At 33.1% G+C, this 12,556-nt stretch overlaps 1 protein-coding gene across 1 annotated transcript in view; it reads right to left on the bottom strand.

Annotated features, from left to right (window-relative positions):
- The window catches only part of LOC132744278 (uncharacterized), a 37,598-nt gene extending 29,024 nt beyond the window's left edge, over positions 1 to 8,574 (bottom strand). Inside the window, exons 1-4 of the mRNA XM_060732937.1 lie at positions 8,374 to 8,574; positions 1,926 to 2,151; positions 947 to 1,057; positions 199 to 372 (exon numbers count right to left, since the gene is read on the bottom strand). Of these exons, the coding sequence (XP_060588920.1) occupies positions 199 to 372; positions 947 to 1,057; positions 1,926 to 2,151; positions 8,374 to 8,439 (577 nt within the window). The 5' untranslated portion in view covers positions 8,440 to 8,574. The remainder of the gene's footprint in view (positions 1 to 198; positions 373 to 946; positions 1,058 to 1,925; positions 2,152 to 8,373) is intronic.
- Positions 8,575 to 12,556: the final 3,982 nt, after the last annotated feature.

Below are 12,556 nucleotides of genomic sequence, written 5' to 3'. Positions count from 1 at the left end.
GACTTTAAAAAGTTGTAATATGTCGTCATCTAAGCATACATGTCCATTCTGGCTAGAATTACTGCTGTAAATATTAGTATCGGGCATTTTCCGGAAATGATAACGTAAATGTTTAACATCATAAATGTCTAGTTTTACAATGTCTAGAATTGATACTGTCTGTGATAATGAAAAATGCCTCAGTTTCATTTCACTTACATGAACATGTAGGAGGACTACCGGACCATTGAGCGTTGGACTGGCAAACACGCCTCAATGTGCCGCCTGTATGTCCGTATCCAGATTGGCACGTGTATGTAGCCACGCCCCCTTGTGAAGTACTGGTTACACTCAAACTTGTATGCGCAATGGTACCCGGCTGTCCACAATTGGCTGAAAATAAATAAAAAAAAAAGCTTGGATTTATATTTGTTTATGTTGTTTCTAGAAATAGATGATAAGATGATAAACTAGATGATAGACTCGTAACCATATTTTATATTTAAAGTTTCATAAAAAAAACAAGAAAGTATTATTGTCATATGGTGTGCGCTTTAAAACGTAAATAATCAGAATATATTAATAATAAACTTTGTTCTTTAAAGGCCCATTATGCTTCAGAAGTACTTTCATATTTTTTTTTCAAAAGCATGCTAATTTGCTACGTACATGAACCATCTTTTGCATCTTCAGCTCTGTTTGCAATTGGTATGTTTATAGTGAATTAGTATTTTGTATGGAAGTCAAATACTATTTTATTCCTTTGCGACAAATGACTGCATGTTCACCGCTACTTTTTCAGATTTAAAAAACCGAACATGCTATTAATCCATAATACATTATTAAACACGCGTTTGAAATTTCTAAAATAAATAAAGAAAGAAAAAATATATGGATAACTGAGGCATAATGTGCCCTTTAAAGAAATGACCAGTTTACAGATACAGAATATTTGGATAAAACTAACGCGGAGGAGGCGGAGGAGGAGGGGATCGACGTCGTCGTCGTCTGCGAAACCAACCCCTCTTAACTCGAACTTTCTTTTCTTCTTTCTCGAACTGAAACTCTTCGTTGTTGCCTGTGTAAATAAATACAAAGGAGATTTAAAAGTATAAAACATGACATATAAATATATAAACTGTATAAAGTATGATTAATTCAGATTCTTGCTATTTCTATGAACATGTTGAAAGTGTATTTAAAAGTAAAATATTGTGTAGTGAACAAAGGAAGTAATTAACACATTGCATTTAACGGCATTTAAAATCCACGTAAATTACCAAAAAAGAGGTCAAAATATGCAAATATAGCCCTTATTGCGTTAGTAACACAATATTAATATGGTGATAAATACTGAAAATCCATAATTAATTTTCTATTAAAATCTCTTAAAGTCTAAGTGCATTTTTCTAAAATGTGACTTTCTTTTACGTTTCAATTAACATATTTTAATTTGGTAAACAAATTGTATGTTTCATTTGTATTTTGCAGCTTATGTTAAAGTGAAGAAGTCTTTTATGTAGGTGCGAATAAAAACCCCATTAAGTGGCATGATCCTCTAACCTCTTTGGTAATGATACCAAGTATATGGTCTGTTGTTTTCTGGTATTATACAAATACTGTGTTAAAGTCATTGATGAAGGGTCACTATCAGGTCATGACCTATACTTCCGTGTAGTTAACCTTACTAAAATGAAAAGTTTTGTGCATGCATTCAAAATGAAACGTGAGAAACTTAAGTTGGATTTAAATTTTAAAGTTACCATGTAGAATTTTTCATTCTTAAAAATATATAACCCTATCCCTCATACAAAAACGTCAAATATCTCTTCAGCATAAATCTAATCAATGATCATATACATTATTAATTGTGATTGTTTCTGTTAAGTTGGTGTCATGTCCAGTTGTGAAATAGAAAAATGTCGATCATTGACAGTTGTACATACACTCCTTTTCTACATTGCTTTTCACTTCTTTCCCATCCGGACCGACCCATCGGCCTCCTATTGTACACTCTGCAGGTTTGAGTAAACCACACACTTTGTGGATGCAGATGGTTCCCTTGGAAACCAGTGTTCGAAACTCGCCTTTACAATCCAAAGGCACGTCTTCAGTGCACCTGCTAATCTGCTTTAACTCACAAACATCACATTGTGTTTTCACTCCATTTACCTTAAATTCATCCAAAATAATTAAATAAATAAGATACACACTTAAAGTGAATATACTTTAATATAACACCAAAAATGTAAGAATTGATGTATACAGGGGGTTTCATGACATGTTAACACATAATGACAAGGGTACCATCTAAGTAAAAGTTGATTAAGCATTCTCGGGTACATTAGGTATTCGAGTACATGCAATAATGCAATATAATTATATGTATAGGGAGTTGCTAAAACAGAAACGGTGTTCCTTTAGCCTGTATATTTGCAGGTATTTTTTGCCAGAGGAAGGAAATGTGTTGTTTTGGGTCTCGGGCCACTGTAGATTTTGGGTTTCAACGGAATGAATTGCAACTTTTTTTGACTGCCTGCCTATTGTAGATGGGATAATTTCTTTGTAGATTTGCAATCTTATGTCATACATGTTCTCAACAAAATGTGTTTTCTTTTTCCAGGTTTTGTAGTTTGGTATCAGAATTAATAGACGTATTGCTTGTAGGACATTGACAGCAGGAACCTGAAATTAACTGTGGAGTGCTACCTAAGACACGTTCAAATTCTCGAAGCACAGATTCGGGTTTTAACTAAATATCAGATGCTGGAAGAAAAATTTGATTCGAAAAATCAGTGTATGGACAGTAAGTTAGACCGTCTATTTAGTATCTTCCAAACATTTCCCGGAAATGCATATTCTGATTCTGATAGTACAGATGACGATTTTTCGGATAGAAGAAATTCGGATAAGAATTTAGGTCTATCAAAACGTGATGACATTATTAAAATTCCATCAGATAAGGATGTTGATAATTTTTTGAATGACATTGATCCAGAAGCTTCTACTTCCAAAATACAGAAGTCGCATGATAAAAGTGATTCAAATTCAACGTTGTCTGAAAAAACAAAAAGTTGTCTTGTTGAATTATAAGGAGAAGACGCTCTTTTACCAAGTAAAGAACCGGAAGAGAATGGTATATTACTTGATGATGCTAAGAAATCTGTAATTTCATACAGTTATAGGACAAAGAATCCACATCATTTGTCAGCCTATAATGAAAATCTACTTGAGGAATTTCCAGTTAGCAAAGAAACAGAAAAATTTCTTCAAGTACCTCAAATTGATCCATTATTTGAATCTTTACTTATAAGAAAACATGGTGAAAAAGCATCCTTTGCAAATTCTAAACACAAAGGGATGACCAGTTTATATTCTCAACCTTGCAAGAGTGTAGAAAGAATTGCCTACAAGGGCTCCCACGCAGCTCGCATAGGAATGATAACTCAGGCCTATGTTCAACAAGGACTAGGGAATTTATTACAGGCACTTCTCACAGGTAATTTTGATTCTGAAGATCTAGTTAAACAAGTGAGAAATATTTTTGCTATCACTACCAGAAGTATGGATCAGTTTGGCCGGACAGGAGCCTTTTTCCACATAATTAGAAGATCTTTAGCTATGTCTGACACATCTCTCTTTGAATTACATGATCATGGGAAATTCTCAAGTTTACCATTATCAGGTGAAGGGCTTTTGAGTCCATATTTTGAAACTTTGTTAAAGCAACGCAAAGAAAGAAAAAAAGCAAATAGATGAACTTTTGACAGATTTTCACAAAAAAGATACAGTGTATGAACGCAAACTGAATTCAAACTCAAAGGCTAATGAACCACCTGCAAAAAAGCCATTATATGACAGACAGTGCAGTGCAACTTCCTCCAATAGTTCAGATACTTTTCGTATTCCAAAAGTCACAGTATCTGCAGTCAAGCCCTCCAGGGAGACAGGTCATTCAGCTATGGTAAATCAAACCGTCCCGATACCTCCAAATCTGTTGGCAGAGGACGTGGACGATCAGATAAAAAATGACTCAGTAAGTACAATAGCAAAATTTCCAGAGATACCTGTTGGGGGAAGACTCAGTCATTTCTTTGCAGAATGGCAGAAAATAATTAACACCAATGAGTTTTAGATATTATTCAAAATGGCCACAAACTGGAATTTATAATAAAAAAAGAACGTTTTTGGGCATAAAACATACAAAAGTAAATTCAAGAGTTTCAGATTTAATCGGTATAGAAATTCAAGAGCTTTTAAAAAAATTGCTATAGAAACAGTCCACCCGACTATGATAAGAACAGGTTTTTACAGTACATTATTTCTGGTAACCAAATAGAATGGGGATATGAGACCAGTATTAAATCTCAAACCCCTCAACAATATCTCAGGAAAACACATTTCAAGATGAATACTAAGAAAAAAGTGCTGAATCTAGTTCGAAAAGGGGATTGGGCTTTTAGTCTAGATTTAAAGGATGCTTATTTTCACATCCCTATTCACAAAAAGCATCGGAAATATCTCCGCTTTTGTTACAAGGGAATAGTTTACCAATTCAGAGCACTGTGCTTTGGACCAACAGTAGCTCCAAGAGGTTTTACAAAAATCACAGCAGTAGTAGCTGCACATCTTCGAAAACAAAGCATAGACCTATTAACTTATCTAGACGATTGGTTATCAGTAAACTCAGTCCAAACATTATCTGATTCAGAATCGTACAACAATGCTGAATCTTCTTTTCGAGCTAGGTTTCATAGTCAACAGAAAGAAATCCAATATTGTCCCTTCACAATCAGTAACTTATACTTAGTGGGTCAGTTTGCTTTAGACAAGGGGTTAGTATTTCCAACTCCAGAGAGAGTTTCGGGCCTAAAAATGTCGGCAAAAAAAATAACTTTTGGGTCAGAATACAGCCAGGGACTATTTAATATTTATAGGGAAAATAGCTTCTTGTTTGGATCTGATACCAAATGCAATGTTGTTCATGCGTCTGATCCAACTTCATTTGCTGCAAAATTGGAGTCTTTTTCACATCTAATACCAGGTTCACCTTCGCTAAATTATCATCAACAATGGTGGTTACAGGAAGTGAACAGTCTCAAGGGCTGTGCTTATCTACAGAGTCAAACAAATGTGTCGATAACCACAGATGCGAGCAGTACATGGGGTTGGGGTGGACATATGAACAACCTTACTGTGCAAGGACGTTGGACTCTTTACAACAACTTCAACACATCAATTGTTTGGAGATGGAAGCTATGATCAGAACAGTAAGACATTTTCTACCCCGCCTGAAACACAAAAATGTATTGATACGCTCAGACAATATGACAGTTGTACAATACATCAACAAACAGGGAGGTACCAAATTTCTGAATGTCTGCCAGAAAACTTTGGACGTTGGCACTAGCCAATGGCATGTCACTGAAAGCAGCTCATATAGCTGGAGACAAGAATATACTGGCAGATGCTCTGAGCAGATACAGAGTAAAGGAGACAGAGTGGTCCTTGAACAAAACAGTTGTGAGGAAAATTTTCAGCATCTTGGGTTTTCCAATGATGGATCTGTTGCGACAATAGAAAACAAACAGACACAACTGTTTTGTACTTGGATTCCTCACCCAGGGGCATATGCAGTGGATGCCCTCTCAATCGCATGGACGAACATGTATGCCTATGCATTTCCATCGATAAAGTTGATACCGCGTGTTCTGTCTCACATGCAGAAATATCAGTGTACACTAATTCTAATTGCGCCGAATTGGCCGCGTGAACATTGGTTTCCGATTCTACTGCAAATGTTGATTGCAGAACCACTGATACTAACCGTGCAGTCGGAACTATTGTCTCAAGTCAAGGGGAGAATTGTACATCCTCGACCCGAGATTCTAAATCTGACCTCATGGCTCATATCGACAGATACTATGAAACAAGAGGCTTTTCAGAAAAATCTAAAATATTACTGGCAGCCTCATGGCGAATGGGCACTAAGAAAGACTATAGATCTAAGTTCAAAATTTTCAGTCATTGGTGTAGTGAACAACAAATTGATACATACACAGCATCACTAGAACAATGCATAAATTTCTTATCTGAAACATTTTTGCAGGTTCTGCATATAGGACTTTATCTGGCTATAGATCTATGATGTCTTCTGTTTTACCAAGGGTTGATAATTTTGCTGTTGGACAACACCCTGTAGTCATAAGGCATTTAAAGGGTGTATTTAATGAAAGACCACCTTTAAAAAGCTTGTTCCCGAATGGGATTTACCTTTTGTTTTACAGGCACTAACAGAGACTCCTTTTGAACCGTTAAAAAAAGCGTCCCTGAAGCATCTTACATGGAAAACAAGCTTCCTTATTGATGTAACATCTTTCAGACGATGTAGTGATTTGCAGAGTCTCAAGCTTGTTGAGGGAAATGTAAACGTACAAAATAAAGGTATAAGTTTCATAAGACAAGGCCTTTCCAAGCAAGACAGACCAAATCATGTTCCTACACCTGTGTTTACTCCGGCGTTTCCAATAAACAAATTATTAGATCCTAAACGCTGTTTGGCTGTGTATTTAAAACGCACTGAACAATTTCAAAATATAGGTACAGAATCTGATGTCATTGAACTATTTCTTTCGGTTAACAAACCTCATAGACCAGTTACAACACAGACAATTTCAAGCTGGATTGTCAAAGTTATCAAATATGCATACAAAGAACATTAAAAATGTGAAAGGTCACTCAACGAGAAGTATAGGTCCTTCTTGGGCACTTTTCCACGGTGCAACAGTGAAAAGCGTGATGGAGTCCGCTGACTGGTCTAAGGAGACCACTTTCGTGAAACATTATTTCACTACTGTAATTGCAGATTTTCTGAAAACTACTTGTGATAAATAGATGAACTGTCAGTCGTATCTTGGCGAGTCGGATTAGAGGAAATTTCACAGTGATTACAGTTTTTAAACTGATATACATTTAAGTGTTGTGCATATGGGTTGTACAGGATATATACTGTAGATTGTATATAACAATGGGATGTACAGTATTTGGTTTTTTAAGGTACTTTTGTACAGACAGTGGGTTGTACAGGATATTTCATATCATATGTCACCAAGTTGCATTCAAGTATTTAGATATTCAAGGATGCCTTCAGTACTCGGTAAGTACATTTTAGAGTTTATAAACTTATTATTATTATGGGTTTTTATTGTTTTTAGTATATTGGTAAAACTGAAATCCACCTTCCTGTTTATAATATTGCTTCCAAATCAGATTAAATTATGAATGTAGCATTCTAGGTAACGTATTGTATGAAATAAAATTGATAAATTTGAAAATCAAGTTATGATTTTATGAATACAATACTTACCTAGAATGCTACATGAACCCATCCTCCTTCCCCACAGGACTTCAGTTTTTCCATGGCGATTTGTAGGTCGCCAAGAAAGCGAAGTCACGTGGTCTAAACGGAAGTGCGTGCTTGATTAGTTATCTGAAAGTGAGGTTGGGAAAACACTCAGTAACCAAAACAAGCGAGTCAAAAGTAGGTCGCAATTCTGAATGTAGCATTCTATGTAAGTATTGTATTCATAAAATCATAACTTGATTTTCAAATTTATCAATTTTATTGCGTGATTTTGACAAGTAAACTTAATTCAACCTGTATCTTTTATGGACCAGTTTGAACATTTAATCAGACTTTTAAACAGACTTTTGATGTTCATATATGATTCAATCTTCATAATGCATGATTTTACCGAACTTTAAACTAATAACCAACTATTCTTTAATGCATTTCACTGTTCAGTATTATGAACTCTGCGAACTGGTTAGAAAAAGGCGATTGAATAAAAAAAAGTTTTGCTATAAGTGTGTGGTAATAACATAAATTCATCCTTTCTAAAAATTATGAACATAGTTCATAAGATATAGCTTTATAGGCGTTCTCTCATCGGACTGGGTGACAGACACTTTAACCACAATGTCACTGCTAACCTTTTCCTTTGGAGATATATTTCATATTATATTTTCACCACATAATATTGCATTTATGGACTTTTTTTAAAAGAACACTTTTGAAGAGCAAAATCTAATAAACATTTAAGACCATAATACTATGAAGACACAACTGTTGTTGTCGTTTTATTATTATTATTATTATTATTATTATTATTATTATTATTATTAATAATAATAATAATAAAAAAGTTATTGTTTTTATTATTATTATTATTTTATTAAAAATTATTATTATTATTGTTATTATTATTATTTTATTAATAATTATTATTATTATTATTTTTATTATTATTATTATTATTATTATTATTATTATTATTATTATTATTATTATTAAATATTTATCAATAACAATTAATAAATACTTTTTTAACATACCTTGTTTTTTGTCAGTCCAATAATAAGCGCGGCAGATGTAATTAAATAAACGACCCTCGCCGACATTTCACTTGAAACAATTACTTAGAAGCAATAGAAATTCATATAAGTGTTCTTTCTTTAACTTTTATCAATGGATTTCACAAACACACATACACACAGTATACAAGCACAAAATGAAACTAGAGTCTAGTTCACGCTCCAGAGAACTTAATAAAAGTTTCGTTCGTAGAAATATTTAAATAACAACATGTCTCTTCCGCTTTTCTCTACCAATCAGAATGCTTGATTCAGATTACAAAATAAGCAAGCTATCCATTGATGTTTACTTATATTGCCGGACAAATGTAAAGCTGAACAAAACAATATTTGACAGTAAACATTTTTATCACTTTATATAAACGGTAAGTATATGTATTTATTATCGGAATCATACACGTAACTTAGTATTTCCTTATAAGGAGGTAATCGGAAGTTATGTTTTTTGGCGACAATAGTGCACGAGTTTCTTGTAATTAGTAAAGCGGGCATTCCAGGTTTATTTGTCAAGCCGTTTAGATGTGAAATTTCCAAAAATATTGAAATATTTTCGATCATATTATACAGAAAGTTATGTAAATGTTTCTTACAATTGTTTTCTCTTTCAGGATTATGTACAGCTCAGAGCAAAGTAAACGTGTGTCTTTATACGCAAAAAAAAAATAATAAAAAAATGGACTTTCAAAATTGATGAGGCATATTCATTTAATTCCGTTTTGATTCATTGTGAATTATTATTCTGTTTGCATATAATTATGTACATGAAATGAGTTTATTTCAGTGACAAATTATCTGTGTTTTTGTCTATTTATAATTTTCAAAATTCGTTTCCTTTTTCCATTATGACAAAAAAATTTAGACCTCTAAATTTGGGTTTTACGTCAGGTAGGTTCGAAGGAGCCGCTGGTCTTGAGCCTGGATTAATCCTTCAACAATACCTCCCCCTCCTAAGCAACCTGACTTTTCGAACATTTCCAAAAACTTCTGTTTTTACAAAACTCTATTATTCAGTTATATTGGAAAGTTTATATTTCTTTACTTTTACACGAAGTATTTGGCATTTTTTAACAGATGAATTTGCTTAGTAAATTTATTACTATAAGTCATATGGAAGCTTTTTTGGACTTTTGTCTTAACAAAAATTGATATGTAGATTTATATCCAGAATTTTGTTTTTGTTGGTTGGGAAAATAAACGGTTAGTGGAGACGGCTTACAAATAGTCCCTCTAGCCTCTTTAAACTCTGTGTTGTGTTGCTTATTATTTCAAAGGTGTATTATTAAAGATTGTAAATGATTTATGCTCGTTTGAGTGTAACGAATTAGAGCATAATTACACCGAATGAGTGTGTACATGTACCGGGTGAGACTTGTCAAGATTTTCAGCAGAAGTTTTTAACATACCCTTTCCAAATCAAATTACATATGTATAATTATCTGGGTTTTTATTTATAAAAAAAAACAACAACAACAACACCCCCCCCCCTAAAAAAAATAAATAAAAATATAAAAAATAATACTGACATCTGAGTCTTTCGTTTTCTGTATTTAAGCTAAATATCAGTCGGTGTAAGTTCTCAACCCAGTGTTGTGATCTCCACAAATAGATCACAACTTCTTAACAACAAATATAATTTTATTATTTGTAAAGAAAGCAGACGACAACTAAGAGTCCAAACAAACTGAACGTATATACAGACTGGTTTAGTCCTATATGTATTAGAGAGGTCATTATTGCACCTAGCGTTCAGATAGTTAAAATATAACAAAAAAACAAAAACAGCAACAACAAGAAAAACACAACAACAACGACAACAACAACAATAACAAATAAATTGCCATATGATAAATATATATATATATATATGTGTGTGTGTACATAATCAATATCTATACGAGAATGCTTAATGTAATGTATTCAAGTTTTTACGTGTGTAGGCATACTAAGTTAATTAAATAAACGTAGACAACGACCACATTATGTAAATTCTGATATACGCCACATTGTCAACGGACATATTTATCAAAACTTCATATACTTAATATTTCACAATATAAATAAATGTTTTATTAATGTTAAACCGCATCGATAATGCAACAGTTTCTCTTAAAAGTACAAAATACGTCATGTCAGAAAAGGACTTATATCCGTGAAATGACTACTGCACGTCAAAGATAAATGTTGTTTATTTGCTTGAGTTGATGTGGTCCGCGATATGTATGTATCTAGAACATGCTTAATGATGATCTATCCGCCCGTTAAAGCACAAAAAGCAGCTTCCGCTCACACATCTCACCATTCAGCCTTTAAAGTGTTAAATTTTACCAGTTCATGTTAAATGTTGAATTCTGCTTAAGCCGGTGCTAGGGGGCGTGGACGGTAGTTTGCACTTGACAGTACCGTCCATGAACAGGCTCAATCAAACCGAGCATGCAACATTTTCAATTTTGCCATATTGGGCTTTCTTTGGGGATTCTTATTTTCTCTATTGAAGCATATAAATTAAGTGAAGATTATTACTTACGCACAATTTTCACATATTATATGAGTCGAACCCACAGCGATGAGAGGGAAATGGTTTGAAGTCAACGATCTTAACAACTCGGCCACCGACGTCCCCCATAGGTTCACTACATTCTTATACACGGGGACATGGAACTCAATGTATAGCAAACTCAGCGCAACAGTTACGCAAGCGCCACTAATCATGTAAGGGACTGTGTGGAATATATATTGATTGTTCTCGTTTATCATTATTGTTCCGTTAGGGCAGATAAACGCCCTGTCTGTCATTTATTATCGTTTGCCTTTGTTAGTTTAAGCAAACACGACTTTTAAATTGTAGGTTACTATGGAAAGCCATGGCTGTCTTATATTGTTCTTTTCAATTTCGACAATATATAAATTGAAAACACCTTCTTATTCAACCGGAAACCATTATATAAATCCAAAGTACAATATATGAAACCATGCCGATAGTGTATGAAAACAAGGTAGCTATGTACAAGTTGATTTTATCAATATATGATACCAATTCTTCAATATATGGTACCAAAGTAGCCATATATAAAACCAGATATCCTTATATGAATCTGAATTATGAATATATTTATTCATTTTTCAATATATAAAATCAAGTCGTCAATGTATGAAACCAAAGTATCAATATCTAAGTTGATTTCACATTATAAGGTACAAATTCTTTGATATATGGTACTAAAGTAACCATGTATTGAACCAGATGCCCTTATATGGAACTGAATTATCAATATATTAATTCATTTTTACAATATATGAAACCATTTAATCAATGTATGGAACCAGAGTAGCAATATATCAGTTGATTATCATATTATATGATAGCAATTTTTCACTATATGGAACCAAAGTAGCCATGTATGGAACCGAATTATCAATATATTAATTCTTTTTTACAATATATGATTCCATTTTATCAATGAGTTGAACCAAAGTATCAATATTATACAATATATAAGTTGATTATCATATTATATGATATCAGATCTCCAATATATGGATCCAAGTTAGTCATGTATGGAATCAGATGTACCTTAAATGAAACCGAATTATCAATATATTAATTCAATTTTACTAATATATGAAACCATTTTATCGATGTATTGATCCAAAATATCAACATTATAAGTTGATTATCACATTATATGGTACCAGATTCTTCAATATATGGTACCAAGTAAATCATGTATTGAAACCAGATGTCCTTATATGGAACTGAATTATCAATATATTAATTCATTTTACAAATATGAAAACCCAGTTTATCAATGTGTATGCCGAACCCAGCAGTAGCAATATAAGGGTTGATTATCACATTATATGATAGCAATTTTTCATTACTATGGAAAATTAAAGTAGCCATGTATGGAACCCCAGGTGTTCCTTATATGAAAACCCCGATTTATCAATATTATTAATTCATTTTTACAATATATTTGAAACCAGTTTATACAATGTATGTAACCGAAGTAGCATATATTAATTGATGAAATCAATTATATGATACCAGTTCTTCAATATATATGGTAACCAAAGTAGCCAATACATGGAACCAGATGTCCTTATATAAAACCGGACTTATCAATATATTGAATCGTTTTTACAA

This window comes from Ruditapes philippinarum, unplaced genomic scaffold, assembly GCF_026571515.1.
Source record: "Ruditapes philippinarum isolate M1 unplaced genomic scaffold, ASM2657151v2 ctg4090_1_1_1_1, whole genome shotgun sequence".
Taxonomy (NCBI): Eukaryota; Metazoa; Mollusca; class Bivalvia; order Venerida; family Veneridae; genus Ruditapes; species Ruditapes philippinarum.
This window is presented reverse-complemented; position numbering and strand designations above follow the sequence as displayed.